The following is an 18,936-nucleotide window of genomic DNA, read 5'->3' on the forward strand; positions in this document are numbered from 1 at the left end:
TTTTTATCTAAACCCGAATAAAACAAAAGTTATTATATTAGAAATAAAACAAGAACCATTTTCATAGTCCTCTCTCTGATTTAATTGTATAATTACAATGCTTTTGAGTTTGCAATGGCAAAAAATAAACCCCTAAAATCCAGCTCATCTCGGTTTTTCATCTGAAGCTTAATCCAGACCAGGTTTCGTTGTGTGTAAATGTTTTATGTAATATATACATAAGTATTTTTTATTGTAAATTTGTCACTCCTGACCAATCAGATGCGAGGTTTGACGCTGTGTCCCGCCCACTTCAGCGTTGGCTTCGCATCGCTTTTCGCGGTGGAATTTCAATGCGCGTTCATTGAGGAAGTTGTTGCGCGCTGTGGCGCGTTCGCGTTGAACCCGCCAGAATGAGCGAGTGTAGAAACAGTTCGGACAGTCTTTATTACGAGCAGATACTGAACAGATGGTATTTCGACTATCAGGTCTTTAAAGCCTTTAACGCCTTCAGAAATGGAAATTTTACAGCCTTCACGGAGTTTATTAACATTGTTGAGGGTAAGTGTCACGAGCGCCAGTTTGTTTACATGAGCACGAGCGCGCATGTGTGTTAGCTTTAGCATGTAGCTCAACTTACGAATCACATCAATAACACCGTAACGATCATTGTGTTAAGATGCAAACTTTGGTTCACTTAAAGTATTAATTTTATTCTTTATGTTAACTCGCAGATGTGGTGGTCAGACCCATTGATGGACGCAGTGACATTATTGTCAAGCTTCGCTTCTTGCAGTTTCTGTCCAGGATCAATCATGGAGATCGGTTCGGTGAGTGAGAGCACGTGATCAGATGATAACATTTGTGATGTTGAGAGTAATATCTGTGATTGTTTCTGGTGTAGACATCACGTTTGAAGACCCTTTGACTCCTCTTGAATCTGCTCTCAATGTACTGAAGTCCATATGCAGAGACATGAAAGTCCCTCAGCGAGACCATGATCACATATCAAACTCTATCAAAGAGATGGTGAGATCATAACTATAACTAACCAAACTCTTTAGATACATTCATGTTTGTATTTTAACAGTGAATAGTTATTCTGCATCAATAGATTGTGATTGTTATGCACACTGTATGTACACTACACTTGATAGTACACCTATATTATCAGCTCTATACTATAAACTAGTATAAAGTGTATTCTTCACTGCAAAGACATTCACATAATCTATTAATGCTGGCTGTGAAATATTCTCATGACCCTTAACAGATGATTGTGTTTATTTTGCAGCTAGTTATTGTTTGTATCAAGGGTGGAGAGTTTGAGAGAGCCGAGCAGATGATCCATCAACACTTTCCTAAAGGGATGGATTCAGCTGGGAAGGTAACTTCTTATAGCTATGAAATGTTAAAGCGCAGACACGGTTTCAAACATGATTGAGGTGGAGTTTATTCTGTAGAGATTTACCAGATGGGGACATTTTACAATTGACTTGTAAATATTTGAAATAACTTGGTAAAACCAATTATCGGTCAAGTTTAGGTTAATATCAAGCAGCAACTATTAGAAAAAGAATAAAAACACATCACTGGCTCTTCTGACTGGACTGAAATATTTATTTATTGGCTCAAATGATAAACCAATGACAGCCAATTACATCTATTTTCAGAGTGCTTGTGTATTTAAAATGGCATTACAACACTGTTGAGAAGCTCATTGCTGCGGTCTCTAACTAAATGATTTATAAATTATTTCAGTGACATGTGAACAATTGCATATGTTTTTAATTAAAGGATATCTATAATATAAGTTAATGCCATTGAAGTTAAATGATTGCAAGAGCGAATCAACATAAGTTATTGTCTGGTCATGGTGGTGTAAATGCTAATATAGTTTATCGTTATACTTCGCATTATGGTCATTGTTAAAATGTGAATGACCCTTTATAGGTTTATATGTGAGTTTTTTCAGCTTATTGTGTTTTTTAATACTGGTTTGTAATGTGTTGTTTATTTTGTGTTTGTTAGAAGAAGCTGTTCATGAATCTGATCAGAAATCGGCGTCGTTCTCATTCAATACTGCAGATAAACTCATACAGTGACTTTAAACAGGACATGCTGGATTTCATTGAGAGACTCTACAGTATTCCTGAACCTTTCCTCATCAAGGTCTGATCTGTCTCTTATTAATCTCTCTATTCATGATGTTTTATATGATAAATATAAATCACTAGGTTAGCAGTGTTACAGGCTTACTTATGTCGGACATCTCAGACTTATGTCGTTTTCATATCAGGCTAATGATATTTTATTTACCTCACGTAAACCTGCTGCTGTTAGTAGATTTAAAACAAAACATGATTACACGTTTGATAATCATTTGTGGATATTATTGGGATGTAATTTGTCAATATGTGTTAAAAGAACAACTAAGGAGCTTTTAAAGTATTTTTATTGCTTATAAAAGCTAAGGATGTGTATGTTATTATTCACCTGAGTACTTGTATATCAAATAGAGAGCTGCATTGATTATATATTTTTATGGGAAGTTATCTTCACATGGGCTCCATCAACATATAATCAATGGGGATTTTTGGATTCTGCGATAAACAAAAGTTTAAAACGCCTACAGATTTTCTCCGTTAAGATCATCTTCACAAATAAACACAACTTTAATCAGTTTTGAAGTCTGAATAAATTTACGAATAAACATACAACTACAAGCAAACTACACCACAGACATTCGACTCCAACATTATCACCACCACCAAAAAAAAAAAAAACTCTGTGAATGAATCTTTTTTGGGAATTGTCCATGTTTTTGAGTTTTTCATGCATGATGATGGTTAACATCTGTGGTCCCATGTAGCAGCTTGTTAGCCATCTCACATTTTAAGACACATAAATGGTTAAAAAAAGGCACGTGTGTTTATTTTGCAGATTGAAATGTTAAAATAGCTTGAGTTTGTGTTAACCCAAGATTATTTAAAACCTAATAAAAAAACAACAACATTGATTTTGAGAGGATAAACTGAAGAGCTTAACAAATGTTTGTGTTTGCCTACAAGAATAAAGTGTTGCAGGATGGCATTTATATTTTATAACTTTATATTACTGGATTAAACAGAGAGTTCACTGAAAATGAATTTGTGTTAAAGATGTTGATGAGTCGAGAAAGACGGACGGCGAGCGACGAGTCTCCTCAGATCAGCGGCTCTGTACAGAATCACAATACAGCAGAATACACCAACATCTGCTCCACATCACCTCCATCTGGGTACAGACGCTCTTCACATCACTACTCAAACACTGATCTGTGGCCTGTGCATATCAGTCTGTCAGTGTTTTATGTCATCTGTTTGCATTAGGCTGTCAATCAGATATGTTCTTGTACTCCATCATGTGTGATATAATGTTTGTAGTGATAATGTCATACAGCATTTGCTGATTATGTGTCTATGACTGTCATGTGATGGTCATTCTTGTGTTATTTCTGTGTATTTTCTGTGCAATAGCTCAACGTTACCTCCTGCGGCCTCAGCGCAGGTGAGTTTGCAGAATCTGCGTCTGGTTTACAGTAAACTCAGTGAGGTGTACGGGGTGAGCATCCCCTTTTCACAGCTCCAGCAGGAGGTGGAGAACAAAGCCCTGCTCGAGTACAAGAGACAGACCGATACAGAGCTTCATCTGGCGCTGTCTGAGACGCAGCCGGAGTCGAATGACACAGACCAGGACTCTGAGAGCATGATGGATGTGGAGGTCCACCTGGAGCTACAGAACAACCAAGAGCAGGACTCTGAGGCTGTGAAGGACATGGAGGTCCCCGGAGACCAGAGTGCTCCTGTACAGCCCCACTACACTGGAATGACCATATCTCGCTTAGTACTGGAGGATGACAGCCAGGTCAGTGAGAATGAGTCTCAGGATGATGTCATGGCACAAGATGAAGAGTCCACACAGATCACCAATGTCTCTCCAGAAAGACCCTCTCCACAGATCATCAATGTCTCTCCGGTCAGATCCTCTCCACGGACACAATCTGGCAGGTACGTCAATGAACCCTATCTACCATCCTTACTCACAGTCCTGGTTTTATTGTGCAGAATTAAAGGCGGGGTGCATGATCTCTGAAAGACAATGTTGACAAATGAAATCACCTAAACAAACACGCCCCACACATACGCAACCCAGGCAACGATGTTGGTTAGTAGACATGCCCCTTACAGCTGATTGGCTATGTAAGGGGAACTATATAATCCCCATCCATTCGTTGGCCCAATGGCGGCAACCAACGGCATGGCCCGAAGGATTCTAGCGCATTCTGTCTTTTCCAGCACTTGCAGATGACGTTTTGGCATTATGCAATTTAGTGTTATTATCTGACTCCAAGATAAAGTGAATATAAATCGGATTGATAATTACTTTTAACAGTTGCAGAATTTTGGTGGATGTTTGGTTATTCTGCTTGAGCCCTACTTGTTATTGCATCCGTTCGTTCAGCTACTCATGTCACTTTGGACACGTTTATTAATATTTCTGCCAATTTTCAAACGGTTTGGTTTCTTACAAACGTTATTTAAGTGGCTATAATTCTGCATGCTTTAACATGTTTCATGAATTTTTTATTTATTTTTAGTATACGTATGCAGTGTCATAGGTACATCTTGGAGGTTTGTAACAAACCATACCGTTTGAAAATCTGTGGAGAGTTGGGCAAGTTGTGGTCATTTGGAAGTGCCTGTACCATTGAGGCTCAGTGCTACGAGTGAGTGAGCGCCCTGTGGTGGGATGGGCGCCAAAATGCGGACGTTCCACTCAATTGGCCAGCAGCGCGGGCGAGACATCTAACCTTAATACATATCTATGGATACATCATAATTAACTTATCATGCAATAACTTTTGTAGCAACACAGAGTAATCCAAACACAATTTATTAGCCAGGTAGGAAGGTCATAATTCAAAGTCAATTCACAATCCAATTAAAACATGAAAAATCAAATGATATAGATATAGAAAGTCCCCGTCTGAATCGTAGATAGTTGTTTTCCTGGTAACTCACTTTGCCCCCATGCAGTGTCCTTTGGGGAGGTTTTATCTTTATTTAGGAAATTGTCCTTACAGCTACAAGTGTCTTTTGGTACTCGGCCCAACTCCCTTTTCCAAAGCGTTTCATAACAAACGTGCGCTCTGCCTTTTAATTGGTCATTTCAGAAAAAGTAACTTGAAATAGAAACGTCTTTTCCAGACACAGAGTTGTTAGTCCAGAGTCTCATCCTGGGACTCCAACACGTCAGACGCATCACAGCTGCTCTCCGTCTGTCAGTCACGCACATGCAGAGAAACGGAAAGAGACTCCAGCACGTCGGACGCGTCAAAGCAGCCCTCCGTCTGTCAATCACACGCATGGAGAGCAACAGAACGAGACCCCAACGCGTCAGACGCGTCAAAGCAGCTCTCATGCAGAGAAACTGAGAGCGAGTCCTGCACGTCAGACACGTCAAAGCAGCTCTTCGTCTGTCAGTAACGCACATGCAGAGAAACAGAACGAGACCCCAATGCGTCAAATCAGCTCTCTGTCTGTCAGTCACACGCATGCAGAGAAACAGACAGAGACTCCAGCGTGTCAGACGCAGCACAGCAGCCCTCATGCGAAGCAACAGAAAGAGACTCCAGCGCGTCAGACGCGTCACACCATCTCTCCGTCTGTCAGTCATGCGCATGCAGAGAAACAAAACGAGACCCAAATGCGTCAAATCAGCTCTTTGTCTGTCAGTCACACGCATGCAGAGAAACAGACAGAGACTCCAGCGCGTCAGACGCAGCACAGCAGCCCTCATGCGAAGCAACAGAAAGAGACTCCAGCGCGTCAGACGCGTCACACCATCTCTCCGTCTGTCAGTCATGCGCATGCAGAGAAACAGAACGAGACCCCAACGCGTCAAAGCAGCTCTCTGTCTGTCAGTCACACGCATGCAGAGAAACAGACAGAGACTCCAGCGCGTCAGACGCAGCACAGCAGCCCTCATGCGAAGCAACAGAAAGAGACTCCAGCGCGTCAGACGCGTCACACCATCTCTCCGTCTGTCAGTCATGCGCATGCAGAGAAACAGAACGAGACCCCAATGCGTCAAATCAGCTCTCTGTCTGTCAGTCACACGCATGCAGAGAAACAGACAGAGACTCCAGCGTGTCAGACACAGCACAGCAGCCCTCATGCGAAGCAACAGAAAGAGACTCCAGCGCGTCAGACGTGTCACACCATCTCTCCGTCTGTCAGTCATGTGCATGCAGAGAAACAGACAGAGACTCCAGCACGTCAGACGCGTCAAAGCAGCTCTCTTTCTGTCAGTAACACGCAGACTCCAGCGTGTCAGACGCAGCACAGCAGCCCTCATGCAAAGCAACAGAAAGAGACTCCAGCGCGTCAGACGCGTCACACCAGCTCTCCGTCTGTCAGTCATGCGCATGCAGAGAAACAGAACGAGACCCCAACGCGTCAAAGCAGCTCTCCGTCTGTCAGTCATGCGCATGCACAGAAACAGAACGAGACCCCAACGCGTCAGACGCGTCAAAGCAGCTCTCTGTCTGTCAGTCACACGCAGACTCCAGCGCGTCAGACGCAGCACAGCAGCCCTCCAGATGTGAGTCATGTGCATGCAGAGAAACAGACAGAGACTCCAGCATGTAAGGCACGTCAAAGCAGCCCTTCGTCTGTCAGTCACATGCATGCAGAGAAACAAAACAAGACTCCAGCACGTCAGACGCATCACAGCGGCTCTCCGTCTGTCAGTTACACGCATGCAGAGAAACAGAACGAGACGCCAGCGCGTCAAATGCGTCAAAGCAGCTCTTCGTCTGTCAGTCACGTGCATGCAAAGCAACAGAACCAGACCCCAGCACGTCAGAAGCGTCACAGCAGCCCTCCATCTGTCAGTCATGCGCATGCAGAGAAACAGAGCGAAACTCCAGTGCATCAGATGCGTCACAGCAGCCCTCCGTCTGTCAGTCACACGCATGCAAAGAAGCATCGCAACAAGAGGTGAGTCTCAGCCCTTCAATGACCTGCTGGATGATTAATGTAAAAATTTTATAAAGGTGGTCCAAATAAAAAAGCTCTTGATTTGTCAGATGATGATGGTTCAAACCAATTCTTGATGTTGAACACCTGCAGCCTCCCAAATCTAAATCAAAATCGTGTTGCTGGGGTACCTTTGTAAGATTGCCAGGGAGTGAATTAGCATCCACCAGTGATTGTACTTCTAGCCTTAAGTGAAATTATCAAACCCTCATTTCTTTACAATTTTCTGATGCAGAGATATAGGCATTTTTTTGTTTTGTTTCTAGGGGACCTCTGTTTGATTTGCTAGGGAGTGAATTGTCATTCAACAGTGATTATACTCCAACACATACTTCACACAAGTGAAAAAACTAAACCCCTGTGTCTCTACAATATTCTGATGCAGAGTTATAGGGCTGGTTACGCTCGCTAGTACAGTTTAATCTTAGCCCACTGTACTCTGCAACTTTTGTTGTCCACTGATTTTTCTGTGTTTTTTCCTGATTTGATTAATGTAAAACTGACTTAAACAATTAAACTGTGAAAAGCTCTATATACAGTGAGAAAAATAAGTATTTGAACACCCTGCTGTTTTGCGGGTTCTCCCACTTGGAAATCTGACATTTTCATTGTATGTGCGTGTCCACTGTGAGAGACATAATCTAAAAAAAATCCAGAAATCACAATTTATGATTTTTTAAAAACTATTTATTTGTATGATACAGCTGCAAATAAGTATTTGAACCCCTGAGAAAGTCAATGTTAATATTTGATACAGTAGTCTTTGTTTGCAATTACAGAGGTCAAACGTTTCCTGTAGTTTTTGACCAGGTTTGCACACACTGCAGGAGGAATTTGGGGATTTTGGCCCACTCCTCCACACAGATCTTCTTTAGATCAGTCAGGTTTCTGGCCTGTCGCTGAGAAACACGGAGTTTCAACTCCCTCCAAAGATACTCTATTGGGTTTAGGTCTGGAGAATGGCTAGGCCACGCCAGAACCTTGATATGCTTCTTACAGAGCCACTGCTTGGTTATTCGGGCTGTGTGCTTCAGGTCATTGTCATGTTGGAAGACCCAGCCTCGACCCATCTTCAATGCTCTAACTGAGGGAAGTAGGTTGTTCCCCAAAATCTCACAATACATGGCCCCGGTCATCCTCTCCTTAATACAGTGCAGTCGCCCCGTCCCATGTGCAGAAAAACAGCCCCAAAGCATGATGCTACAACCCCCATGCTTCACAGTAAGGATGGTGTTTTTGGGATGGTACTCATCATTCTTCTTCCTCCAAACTTGTTAGTGGAATTACGACCAAAAAGTTCTGACCAGATGATTTTCTCCCATGATTTCTCTGGATCATCCAAATGGTCATTGGCAAACTTAAGACGGGCCTGGACATGTGCTGGTTTAAGCAGGGGAACCTTCTGTGCCATGCATGATTTCAAACCATGACGTCTTAGTGTATTTCCAACAGTAACCTTGGAAATGGTGGTCCCAGCTCTTTTCATAGTAAATGGTAAATGGACTGCATTTATATGGCGCTTTCATTGACCAATGGCCATCCAAAGCGCTTTACATATTGCCTCAAATTCACCCATTCACTCACTTATTCATACATTGACGGCAGTGTCAGCCATGCAAGGTGCCGTACAGCTCGTCGGGAGCAACTTGGGTTAGGTGTCTTGCTCAAGGACACCTCGACACTTGGTCAGGTGGAGCCGGGGATTGAACCACCAACCACCCCTCATTGACCAGCTCCTCCTGTGTAGTTCTGGGCTGATTTCTCACCTTTCTTAGGATCATTAAGACCCCTTGAGGTGAGATCTTGCATGGAGCCCCAGTCTGAGGGAGATTGACAGTCATGTTTAGCTTCTTCCATTTTCTAATGATTGCTCCAACAGTGGACCTTCTTTCACCAAGCTGCTTGGCAATTTCCCTGTTGCCCTTTCCAGCCGTGTGGAGGTGTACAATTTTGTCTCTAGTGTCTTTGGACAGCTCTTTGATCTTGGCCATGTTAGTAGTTGTATTCTTACTGATTGTATGGGGTGGACAGGTGTCTTTATGCAGCTAACAACCTCCAACAGGTGCATCTAATTTAGGATAATAAATGGAGTGGAGGTGGACATTTTAAAGGGAGACTAACAGGTCTTTGAGGGTCAGAATTGTAGCTGATAGACAGGTGTTCAAATGCTTTTTTGCAGCTGTATCATACAAATGGATAGTTAAAAAAATCATACATTGTGATTTCTGGATTTTTTTTTTGGATTGTGTCTCTCACAGTGGACGTGCGCCTATGATGACGATTTCAGACCCCTCCATGATTTCTAAGTGGGAGAACTTGCAAAATAGCAGGGTGTTCAAATATTTAATAAATTAACTTGACTTTTTTAATCTGTTGCTAGGGTGCCTTTTTTGGTTGCTAGGGAGTGAATTGGCATCTGATGCATCTGTGATTTTACTTCAACCACAAGAGAAACAATCCAGCCCTGTGTCTCTAGGATTTTTTGATGCATGGATATAAGGCTTTGTTGTTCGGTTGCTAGGGTACTTTATTTGGTTGCTAGGGAGTGGATTGGCAGTGGCCATGATGATACTCTATAGGCTGCTTTCCAGTTTAAGTAATATAAACCAACCCCCATGTCAACATGACATTCAGATATTAAGATATAACTCTTTGAATTTGTGTTGTTAGGGGCTTAATACCTCTTTAAGGATCCTGAGAGATGTTTAGATTCATTACTTGTGTTCATTTTGAGGAAAAACAAAAGGCATGGGTGTATTTTAAGATATGACAGAGCGAGTTTTTTACACTGGAAAGACCCCTGTGGTTGGGTTACTCATTGAAATCATTTCTCATTCATCTACACACGGGTACCACATAGAGCTAGATTTTAATTTGAATATACTTCATAGTGATGTGAAAGGCATACAATTTTCTGTTAATCTGTGTTCATACTATTATATTTGGAAGGGTGGTCCTCAAATGTTTTTAAACAATCATTGGTGGGCCGTGAACAAAAGGTTGAGAACCTCAGAGCTAGAAGATGTGAAGCAGAGACCTTTTGTCTGGATCTTTCTATACTGTATTTGGTTAATGTCCCTGATCCTAAAATATTACAGCTGCACACAGCAAGACATAAACTAGACTAAGATGATCTGCTTTATGCATTCATATACTATGATGCCTTCAGTCCATAACTTAAAGGTTTTCTGCATTGAAATCTTTTAGACCCAGAATTGTCAGCAGTCCAGAATCTGAACCTGAGGAGCAAACAGAAGTTCAGAGAGAGACTCATAACAACAAATCTTCATCTGGAGAGAAACCGAGAGAAACTTCAGCGCATCACAGCAGTCCTCCATCTATCAGTCACACACACAGAAAGAAACACAACAAGAGGCGAGTTCCTGAAGGATCGTTTATGATTTCTCTAACATGATGCTCACTCTGTGTGGATATGATGCATTGCTACACACATCCTATGGTGCAAGTCATACAATATAAACTATAAATCACTCCCACATACTGATAATATAAACACCTTAAATCCACTGTAAGCTTCTGTCAGATGTTTAAAACATGAGATGAGTCTTCTAGTGAATATAGTTAAGGGTTTCCATGAAGTACATTAGTTGTGCATCATGGACTTCTTCTCTAAAGTGATGTGAGACAGCTGCTGCTTCATCTGTTATATTTATTTATTTATTTATTTATTTATCTGTGGACAGAAATGTGAAGTGTGTTTGTGTTTTTTTTAGGAACAGAATTGCTGAATCTGATTCAGATCAACAGACTGAAGATCAGACCGAGACTTCTGTACATCAGACACCAGACAAACAACATGACAAGAGGTGCGTTCATCATCTGAGAGATGATATTAAATGTATTTGTATCTTTAGAGATTTCATCTCTCTGTGGATTCACACTGTAATAAAGTCACTTCAGATTCAATTTAACTTTAGTTTAATTCACAATAAACAGAAATCAGTCAATAAGTGAATACGTTAAGAGCAGTGTAACCAAACGTAGTTTTTATTTGTATTTCAGGTTGATAGTTGTCAGTGATTCAGACTCAGACTTTGAGCGTCAGACAGAAATTCATCATAACATCACAGCGTCTGTCAATCATTCACATCCAGAGAAACCGAGAGAAACTCCATCACATCAAACACAAAACAGCGGCGGGAAGAAACATAAAGACAAGAGGTGATGAGGATTATAATGAATGTTTGATTCTCTTTCTCTTCTTATCTTCATAACTGTGCATCTGTTTTCTGATGTATTCAGTCTGTTATATATAACACAACTAAAACTGATTTTCTGTAACATAAACTCATCGTACATCATGTAAAGATCATCCATCTTGTTATCTTGAATATTGACTGAATAAGATCATGACAAAGATTGAGATCAATGAGTGAAAAGCACTGTGTTCATCTCACATTTAAAACTCAATTCTTCTCAACAGAGACAACTAATAGAAGTAAATAAATGCTTGCATTTGAATATCTTTTTCTGAAAAGCCAACAAAAATGAAGGCTCTGAAAATATATGAATGTTTTATGTGAGTGTCGTTCGTTTTAAAGACTTCATGACATGAATCTCCTTCTCTTGTATTTCAGGCCGAGGATTGTGAGTGATTCAGATTCTGATTCACAGCGAGAGACGAATTCACATCTGTCATCCATCATAGAAACACACACAGAGAAACAGCGTGAGAGGTCATTCATCTGTCTTACATGTTTTATTTGTGTGTGTCTGTGTGTGTGTGTGTGTGTGTGTGTGTGTCTGTGTGTGTGTGTGTGTGTGTGTGTCATATAAATGAATGAAGCGTGTGGACTCTGATGTTTGTGACAGGGCCAGAAGATGGATGAACATCTCAGGATCTCGTGAGGATTGGAGTGATGAGGAGTCATTGTTTGGTGCCACTGCAGGTAAATCTTTCAGTATTATTAACTGATCATATTAACAATCCTTAAGGTGATGTGTAGTTAGTTAGTTAGTTAGTTAGATGGGTTATCAATTAGAAACACAACACTGGGCACAGGTTTGTGCTGCTGATGTTGATGAACACAAACTACATCTATGTGCTGAGTCTGATCTACAAAAACTGATAGTTTTGTTTTTTTACTTCTTGTTTCAAATAATAAAGATGATGAAAACTAAGAGTCCAGAGCTTACAAACTGCAGTTCTGTTGTCATTGTGACTGAATTCATAATAATCACACATCATGAGATCTGATTTGATGATAAGAATATAATCTGCCCTGATCATCACCTGAACACATTGCTCTTATCTGCAGAAAGTGATTATATGGTGATTTATCGGTGCATCCCGAAGGGCAACCTATAGATCTCTCTCGTGAAGCCATACAGAAGTGACTTAAACTGTAATTCATTGACTGGCCACCCAAAAGTGACTCAATACCCACAAACCCATTTACAGCAGAAAATAATGTGCTTACAGTCTTTTAAAAAGTGTTTTTTGCTCTTTATGACAACTGTGAGGGTGGTGAACTTCTTTGTAACTCATCCATTTTAATTATATTACGCTTTAAAGTACTGCATAATTAAAGGCGTGACGGGTGAACTTCACTGCTTTCACTAGAGTCCAGCTAGGTTGGTGTGGTTTCAGCAACCAGTCACCTCAGCTTCACTCACGTCTCACTTCTTTACCCATTTTTTGTTATCTGTGAGTGATATGTGGGATGCACGGTCAAGATGGCGACTGCAGGCACCGCCTACTATTGGCTTAAAAAAAGCTCTTCACAACCCTTTGAGTGACGTCACGGACACTACGGCCATCGTCTTTACAGTCTATGATGCATCCCTAATATTTCCTGATCTGAATGCAAACTTATCTCTTCATCCTGCATCTCTTTCTCTGTTTCAAGGTCCATCACGTAAAGAGAAACAAACCAGAAAGGTGAGAATGAATATTTGTTGTCATTTATTCTGTCAGTAATAAATTGATTGTGATTTCTGGTTAAAGTAATGAGGGATGTTTAATTGTGATATCTGGTTAAAGTAATGAGGGATGTTTAATTGTGATTTGTGTGGTGTTGTTGCAGAAGTGGACGGTTGAAGAGTCAAACTGGTTAAAGGACGGCGTGCTGCGTTTTGGCGAGGGCCGATGGGGGAAAATTCACTCGGCGTTCCCATTTAAAGACCGCACACCCGTAAACCTGAAGGACCGCTGGAGGACCATGAAAAAACTCAAACTTGTGTAACAGCTGATTTTATGTAAAGCTCTTAACTTTTCACAAGTTAAGAAAAAACTGGAATATATCTTTTATAAAAAAAATTGTAAATTGTTCCTAAATGCTATTTTAAAAAAGTTTTAATTTTTTCTTTTTTGTATTAAACGATTGACACATTTGTGCAACGATGTTGTTTTGACAGCGTTTTAAGAATAAAACTGAACATTCATGTTTAACTGGTGTGATATGTAAATAAAGTTACACATCTCATTTCTGGAAGTATAACAGTTTGTGTGCAACCTTGCAAGAGAATGACAATCAACACAAATGTAAATGTGTAGTGTATGTGTATTTATACAAGCAGAAGAATCTGTGTCGTCTGTGACACTTCATCATTATATAAAGTTCATCCCTGTCAGTCATGTGAACACACATCATCATCTTAACTCCACGTTGTGTTTGACTTCATCTACACCTGATGTTTAATATCTTAAGATTCCTCCCATTAAATATCTGCTGGTTACAGCACTAAAATACAAGCAGATAACCAAAAACACAGTGACAGTTTCCAGCAATCTTGGTATCTATTATAACATTAAATCACTTACAGCACAATAAAGCAATATAAACACTGTTTATCCATCAAGAATTTAGCTTTTTATCGAAAAATAGAAAACCTAAATGTTAATGCAAAATAAGACTTGCGAATATTGTTCTGCATTATTAAATAGCTTTAGTTAAATCACTAAATGAAATAAAGTTAAATGTAAAAAAAAATGATTGAGTTACGAGTTTTATTATGATTTAATTCTAGACGTAATTAATCACTTCATATAGATTCTCCTACAGTAAATTCATTTGTCAATGTTTCAAAGCTCATTTATTTCTTTAGCATATAATCTTATTTAAAGCACTTCACAGATAAATCAACTGAAACAATACTGTAAAAAAAACAATTCACAACCGTCACAGTGTTGATAATCTCAAAAGAGAAGTTCATATATCTGATTAGTTAGCAGTCACAGCTCTTTCTGTCAGCAGTAAATGTGTTTGAATGATCGATAGATCTTGAGTTTGTTTTGAGTGTTACGGTGTGTGAATCATGACAGATATCCTCCTGTGTGACCTTCATCCCGTTCATCATCATCAGTTCTCGTGCCATCATCACAAACGCTTCATCAACGCCCTGAGACTCTTTAGCTGAAGTCTCCAGCGCTGCCACCATCTCTCTCTCATCTGCTAGTTTACAAGCATCTTTAAACTCAACCTGACGCTCGGCCTCCAGATCACACTTGTTACCTGTGAACAACAGATTTGATTCATTATAAAGTCATACAAAGGCCAGATGACATTTATTACACTGTAACAACAAAAAGTTTTCTGTATAGACCTACTGAAAAACAACAATATTCAGCTTTATTTCTTCCATACAGTGTGTTTACCTCGTGTATGTTGTCACACTGTATGAATGTGTAAATAGCTTGTTTCTTGATATTAAAAATGATATGTAGATGTCACATAATTATATAACACAATTTAGGAAGAATCTTTACAGCACCTTTATTTTTAATGATATAAATATAAAAGTGCTGATGTTGATATAGAAAGGTTATAAGGTCACAAGGGTCCCTGCAGCAGATTTTGTCATTTATTCTCAGGATTTATTATCAAGTGTTTTGAGATAATCATCTGAGATGTGTCTTATTTTTACCTATCAAAGCCATCAGAACGTTTGTTGCTCCAAATTTCTGAACCTCATGAATCCAGCGCGGGACAGAATCAAACGTGGCCTGTCGGGTGATGTCATAGGCGATCATGGCTCCGTGTGCACTGCGATAGTAACTCTGTGTGATGGTGCGGAAACGCTCCTGTCCGGCCGTATCCCAAACCTGCATCTGTAAGACACGAAGCATAAGACAAAAACAATCATGACTCGATTTTAAATCATTCACAACATCAACATGAAGGATGAATGAATGCATGGATGAGTGCAAATATAAATACGGATGAATGCATAGATAGATGGATTGATAGGATGGATGGATGGAAGGATTTAACTTTACTAAAATATGAGTGTAAGATATGATCCTCTCTGTGTTGTTGTGTAGAGATGTTGATTATGTTTCTGCTGACAGGTCTGATTGTTCCTGTGAAGCTTCACTGAGATGTTCAGTACTGTGATAACATTAATTCATCATCATAGTAACAGGTGCACTGCTCACACACACACACACACACACACACACACATCTCTCTATCACTGTTTGTTTTTCTTTCTCTCTCTCTCTCGAATGTCATTTTTACCCATAACAATGTTTTCTCTCACTGCTTGGGGCATCATAGTATCCCCTGCTACTAAAATAACTTTTTAGCTAAATCTAAACATGATTGTAACACACAAATGAATTCCTTAAAGTGCAGAAATGATAAAGCTAATATATAAAAATAAAAAAAATGGTCCTAAAATGGTTCAGGTCATACTTAGAAGGTTATTATGTGAGTATAGGTGACCATAAATCTGAGTGGACATACATGACATATGGAGTCCCGCAAAGCTCGATTCTTGGGCCACTCCTAACCCCTATATGCTCCCACTAAGCCAAATAATGAGAGAGAACCAAATCACAGTTATGTAGACGACACTCAGATCTACTTCGACTACAGCCCCATTGACTCGCTGTGCAAATGCATTGATGAAGTTAACAGTTGGATGTGCCAAACTTTCTTCAGTTAAACAAAGAGAAAACTGAAGTCATTGCGTTTGGAAACAAAGATGAAGTTCTCAAGGTGAATGCATACCTTGACGCTATAAAACTAAAAATCAAGTCAGGAATCTTGGTGTTATTCCGGAGTCTGACCTTAGTTTCAGTAGTCATGTCAAAGCTAAAACTAAATCAGCATATTATCATCTCAAAAATATTACAAGAATTAGATGCTTTGTTTCCAGAAAAGACTTAGAGAAAACTTGTGCATGCTTTCATCACCAGTAGGGTGGATTATTGTAATGGCCTCCTCACAAAAAGACTATTAGACAGCTCCAGCTCATTCAGAACGGTGCTGCCAGGATTCTGAGCAGAACCAGAAAATATGAACATATCACACCAGTCCTCAGGTCTCTACACTGGCTACCAGTTACATTTAGGATTGATTTTAAAGTATTATTAATGGTATATAAATCACTCAATGGACTAGGACCTCAATACATTGCTGATATGCTCATTGAATATAAACCCATCAGATCACTCAGATCATTAGGATCACATCAGCTAGAAATATCAAGGGTTCACTCAAAGCAAGGAAAGTCAGCTTTTAGCTTTTATGCCAGTCGCAGCTGGAACCAGCTTCCAGAAGAGATCAGATGTGCTCCAACAGTAGTCACATTTAAATCCAGACTCAAAACACATCTGTTTAGTTATGCATTTACTGAATGAGCACTATGCTGCGTCCAAACTGATTGCAATATTTTTTATATGCACTATTTTAATTCTTTTATATTTCTCTTGTTTTATATTCTTATGTTTCCTTTTCTTGATCTTCTTTTAATTGTAATTCATGTCCAGGGTGTTTAGACTAACACGGCAGTAATTATGAAATAGTTGTTGCAGTGCAGCACTAGAATTACATTTCAAAAGTGTTCAGTGTGACGGGCACACAGCGTGATTGTGAAAGAGTCTGTGAAAGTGTAGTGAGCAGCACGGGAGAAAAAGATATCTTATATATTGTGACTTTTATTCCTGTTTTATTCTTTTTCACACAATTAAACTGTTTTTATTAAAATCACATTCATTTTATGATATTTTAAATTCTCATGTATCTTTGATTTTTTGTGTGTCTTTTATTTATACATACTTTTTTTCTCTTATATATTGTTTTCTCATTTCTTTTGAATGAGCTCTGTGTATGAAATATGCTATACAAATAATCTTGACTTGCCTAAGCCAGCAAATATTGTTGGTAATATATTCAGTCATTTATAACATTGAAAAACAACAATTTGACCAAATATTTACAAAAAACTAAAAAGTCTTGATTGTATAGTTGACAGCTGATATTAATGCTGTACTAATGTGGTTTTATTCTGTTTACTTTTACCCATCAGCTATAGTATGATACTTATTTTAGTTACATTTTTGAGGTTTTTTCATGTCTTTTTAAAGTTTCTAAATGACACTGCTGGATTTTTTTCTCCCAAAAAGTGAATATAATCTGACTCTGTGTTACTGTATCTGCTGTTATATTGCCTTTGTGGCCAGTTTTAATGTGACAACTAGCCCCTTTCCTGCATCTTTTTCTTTTCCATGTAAAACTTGAAACTAAAGAAACTAAAAGCTACTCTTGAAGGAAAGGTTAGGTGACTGTTTTCATCCCCTCAGGGAAACTAAAGAAAGGATTTTGTCTAATCTCTATCTCTTTCTGATGTAAACAGAGTAGTATTGTGTGTATTTAAATCATCAGATCCTGTTGAGTCGTGATGTGCGACATATTTGATTATAATGCGTGAGGCTTGATAAACCTGCACAACCAGTCCTGCAGAACTCCTGCTGGTTAAACTAGTTCAGTGTGACGTTGAGATGTAATCGAACTAACCTCGTGTATAACCAGCTTTATCACATACAAGTTTCTTCTGATAAAATAAGCGTATAAATGTGAGAAATGTTTCATGTTTTAGTAATAAATGAATGTAAAGAATGAAGACCTTGACTCTCTTGCCCTCGATGTTGATGGTCCGAACAGTGAAGTCCACTCCAATCGTGTTCTGTTGTCTCTCTGAGAAGATCCCAGATTTAAATCTCTGTATCACGCACGTCTTCCCCACGTTTGAATCTCCTATAAGAATAATCTTGAAGAGGAAATCAAAGGAGTCTTCAGACTCTGATCCAGAAATCTGATCGCTCCACGTCTGATCCTGTTCTTCCATCTTCTTCCTGATGTTCTTCTCTTAATATAATCTTGTGTGTAAGAGACTTTCTTCAGCACAACTCCATGAATCAATCTTCATCTGAGATCCCATACTTTAAAGTGTTGATCTGGTGCTCAGGTGCTGCTCTTAACAAACCTTCCTCACGTATCAAACTTCCCCTGAGACCTTCAGCTTTTCCCATCTGTATTTCCACAGCAAACTACTGAACTGAGATCAGCTCTCACTGATATTTGCTGTTGGAGGTCAAACTTCTGCTGGTGTTAAAGTTTTTCCATCTGAAGATCTCTACAGTCGCTCACACAGTCTCTGTGTTCAATCTCTCTGAGTCTCGTGATCTCTCACTTTTCCTTCACAGCAAGGTTTAGCAGGTGAAAGGGCCACCTGTTCATCTACTGCATTATGGGTAATGTAGTCATCAGAGAGGATCAACACTGCCTCACATTAAATGTTAAATATACACAGCTCTGTTCATACATGACTCCGTGCATGAAACTCTCAATCAACTCATTTCAATTCATTCTTAATGTTTAGTGTATCTTCCTGATGTTAATATATCACATTTGAATGGAGAAAAAAATTCTAAACTCAAAAAACTGCCTCATTTAAAGTGACAGATTTAGCTAACTGGCCTGGCAGCAAATGTTAATAAACTTACATTTCCTGTAAATTAAAGTTTGTTTAGGTTACTTTATTTACATCCACAAGTAAAGTGATAATGACATCCATTCATGACACAATTCCAAAACACATCCTAACAATAATACATACATAACTACAC

The 18,936-nt window shown here is 39.4% G+C and overlaps 3 protein-coding genes across 7 annotated transcripts in view; 1 reads left to right on the forward strand and 2 right to left on the reverse strand.

Moving 5' to 3' along the window:
• Positions 1–18,936, reverse strand: part of LOC141365405 (snaclec stejaggregin-B subunit beta-2-like) — a 128,133-nt gene that overhangs the window by 46,874 nt on the left and 62,323 nt on the right. The window lies entirely within an intron of this gene.
• terfa (telomeric repeat binding factor a) lies at positions 279–13,473 on the forward strand. Of its 5 annotated transcripts, none has more exons than XM_073869942.1 (16): positions 279–540; positions 714–809; positions 884–1,008; positions 1,274–1,366; positions 2,011–2,151; positions 3,141–3,259; positions 3,498–3,937; positions 3,974–4,028; positions 5,214–7,022; positions 10,269–10,436; positions 10,796–10,888; positions 11,085–11,243; positions 11,660–11,758; positions 11,895–11,971; positions 12,932–12,963; positions 13,109–13,473. In XM_073869942.1, the coding sequence occupies exons 1-16, from the start codon at positions 393–395 to the stop codon at positions 13,265–13,267; spliced, it is 3,813 nt and encodes a 1,270-aa protein (XP_073726043.1). In that variant the 5' UTR covers positions 279–392; the 3' UTR covers positions 13,268–13,473. The 5 variants fall into 5 exon arrangements, with proteins under 5 accessions (XP_073726043.1, XP_055045654.2, XP_073726050.1 ...); XM_073869949.1 differs by having other exon boundaries at positions 280–540; positions 5,229–7,022; XM_055189679.2 differs by having other exon boundaries at positions 2,014–2,151; positions 3,498–4,028.
• LOC129431700 (ras-related protein Rab-19) lies at positions 14,011–18,526 on the reverse strand. The gene is made up of 3 exons (XM_055189687.2): positions 17,934–18,526; positions 14,949–15,132; positions 14,011–14,536 (listed from the first exon to the last, which is right to left on the reverse strand). The coding sequence occupies exons 1-3, from the start codon at positions 18,153–18,155 to the stop codon at positions 14,250–14,252; spliced, it is 693 nt and encodes a 230-aa protein (XP_055045662.2). The 5' UTR covers positions 18,156–18,526; the 3' UTR covers positions 14,011–14,249.

This window comes from Misgurnus anguillicaudatus, chromosome 1 (assembly GCF_027580225.2).
Source record: "Misgurnus anguillicaudatus chromosome 1, ASM2758022v2, whole genome shotgun sequence".
NCBI lineage: Eukaryota > Metazoa > Chordata > Actinopteri > Cypriniformes > Cobitidae > Misgurnus > Misgurnus anguillicaudatus.

Bases quoted from the DNA above. Each gene is read 5' to 3' on its own strand.
- terfa (XM_055189678.2), top strand. From the start codon at position 393: ATGAGCGAGTGTAGAAACAGTTCGGACAGTCTTTATTACGAGCAGATA. The intron at 810-883 runs GTGAGTGAGAGC...TTTCTGGTGTAG, and splicing joins CAATCATGGAGATCGGTTCG to ACATCACGTTTGAAGACCCT. The intron at 1,009-1,273 runs GTGAGATCATAA...TTTATTTTGCAG, and splicing joins CAAACTCTATCAAAGAGATG to CTAGTTATTGTTTGTATCAA.
- LOC129431700 (XM_055189687.2), bottom strand. From the start codon at position 18,155: ATGGAAGAACAGGATCAGACGTGGAGCGATCAGATTTCTGGATCAGAG. The intron at 15,133-17,933 runs GTCTTCATTCTT...CGTGTCTTACAG, and splicing joins TCGAGGGCAAGAGAGTCAAG to ATGCAGGTTTGGGATACGGC. The intron at 14,537-14,948 runs GTAAAAATAAGA...TGTTGTTCACAG, and splicing joins CGTTCTGATGGCTTTGATAG to GTAACAAGTGTGATCTGGAG.